Source organism: Papilio polytes, unplaced genomic scaffold (genome assembly GCF_000836215.1).
Source record: "Papilio polytes unplaced genomic scaffold, Ppol_1.0 DF824213.1, whole genome shotgun sequence".
Taxonomy (NCBI): domain Eukaryota; kingdom Metazoa; phylum Arthropoda; class Insecta; order Lepidoptera; family Papilionidae; genus Papilio; species Papilio polytes.
Genome location: NW_013524991.1, coordinates 372,992 through 375,214, shown reverse-complemented (window position 1 = coordinate 375,214; position 2,223 = coordinate 372,992). Strand labels below are relative to the sequence as shown.

General features: G+C 36.9%; 1 protein-coding gene across 1 annotated transcript in view; it reads right to left on the bottom strand.

The window, feature by feature from the left end:
- LOC106110625 (dedicator of cytokinesis protein 1-like) overlaps nt 1-2,223 on the bottom strand; it is a 19,988-nt gene that overhangs the window by 372 nt on the left and 17,393 nt on the right. The window contains exons 14-17 of the mRNA XM_013292509.1: nt 1,876-1,901; nt 1,666-1,801; nt 752-895; nt 264-365 (exon numbers count right to left, since the gene is read on the bottom strand). Of these exons, the coding sequence (XP_013147963.1) occupies nt 264-365; nt 752-895; nt 1,666-1,801; nt 1,876-1,901 (408 nt within the window). The remainder of the gene's footprint in view (nt 1-263; nt 366-751; nt 896-1,665; nt 1,802-1,875; nt 1,902-2,223) is intronic.

The window sequence follows — 2,223 nt, the reverse complement described above, 5'->3', positions numbered from 1 at the left end:
CGGCCTTTGAGGAAATGATAGGCTCGCTTCTTTAAGAACTTTTGAGTATCTTGTAAAAATTTTCATCGTGGGATCAGATAAACGAGATTCTAATCTTACAGACCTCAAGATCAGTGCTATATATGACAGGGTTTGAACCTAGGCGTTTGTGATCCAGTCAAGTACCTTAATAACTGCATCTTTGACTTTTTTGTCTGACTGTAAGTTATGTTTCTTCAGAATATTAAATAATTAACTAAGTAGATGTAATTAAACATACTCACCGGGCAATTTATCACTAATTTCTAGTTCCGTTCGCTCCAGCCATCTAGTCGCAAATTCGTTCTGACTAGATACGTCCTCATTCGATCCTGTCACCGAATCATCTGAAAACAATATAAAAATAATAATCATAAGATATTTTTTCTACTAGTACAAAATACTATCTCTACTAATAAGACGTAAATACACATTTGAATAATTTTTTTTTATTATTGAAAAACGTTAAATTTAATCACGCAATATGCTATGTTTTCACGCTCTTAAACATAGGAATGAGTGTTTTAAATAAAAAATGTTACGCGGGAAAGAGCTAACTGAAAAAATAAATAAAAAAGGTTACCATGGTTACAATTCTCAGCAAATTGTAATGGCCTTCGTTCATTTAAGTTTATTAATTTTGACATTTACAATGGAAAGCTTTACAAATATAACAAATTAGATGAAGTTAATGAGCCACAAAGGAACAGCTAGTTATTAATATTAAACTTACCCGGTTTATGAAACGGTCTGGAAAACACGAATTTGTCAACATTATTATGTTTGTAGTACTGCAGGATTTGTTCAGCGACGGGCCGACCTGATAGCCGCTTTAACTTGTCCCCCATCACGGGTTCCACTGCATTGATCTGCAGATCTGCTTACACTGGTTAAGGGAATCCATTACAGAACAAATTGTCTAAACTTCCACGAAAGAAATATAATTTTAAATTAAAACAATTAACTAGACACACTGATTAATACGCAAAGACTAGTAAAGTCTTTAATATTTCTCGTCATTATATTGTAAAATATCACTTCTTCCTCACATTTCCACAAAATAACACAAATGATAAAAACGCAATAACAAATTAAAAACATCATTTTTACCAAAATCATAAGGATTCTTTTCAAATAACTTAGCGGTTCAAGGTCATCTACGTACTGCACGCGCAAAGTTAAGTTTTCGATATGCCATCTCTTATTTTATTTTATAATCAAACAGAGACAGCAATACGTACAGATATACTATTAACAAAAAGATTAAAAACATAGAGAAGGAATTTTTTTTTATATATCACAAGGTAGCAACGAGCAAGCGGCCACTTGTATCTGCCGAAATGGAAAGCGACCGCTGCCCATAAACATCCGCAATTGCAGATGCGTTGCCTACCCTTAATTGACGGAGGAGAGGCACATAAAGAGGATATTTCCCCTTCCAGTACGTCTTATCCACCGTCAAATCCAATTTTCCTTCCCATCCCTTCCTCTTAAGAAAAGGGTGGAAAGGGAAAGGGATTTAAATTAGGCCTCCTTTACCACACTCATTAGACTGTACGCGGAATTGCTTCCACTTCACGCCTATCTTCTGTGTTCACTATGTCTAGTTTATATATCTTCAATGTGTTAGTAACTTGCAAAGGATACACTGTCCGTCGGAGTGTGTGATGTCGTCTCCGGGCGGGTCGAGGCGCGGCAGCACCTCTGCGTCGGGCCACTCGTCCAGCAGCCGCTCCTTGAACTCCTGCAGCTGCTCGTACTCGTTGCCGCGGTACACGAACCCCTAATACATCCATATTTTACCATCATCTATACATATAATAAAATTGGTGTCTGTAATATCAAAAGAAAAATAACAGATTCCGGGAAGATGATGTATATTCCTTAAATGTGTTGTATATTCCTTATATTCCTTAAACCGATCTGATTGTTGGACAGTAAAAGGGACGGATGAAAGGAGCATTCATGTAGTGGAAATGCGAATGTTAAGATGGTCGTGTGGGGTAACACGAATGGATAAGATACGAAATGAGGAAGTTTGAGAGTAGCCCCAGTAGTTGAGAAAATAAGGAGTAAAAGGTTAGTATGGTATGGTCATGTTATGAAAAGGGATGAATCGCATGTAACAAGACGGACGTTAGTTATGAATGTGGAAGGGTACATCGGTAGAGGTAGACCTAGAAAGAGATGGATGGATTGCGTGAA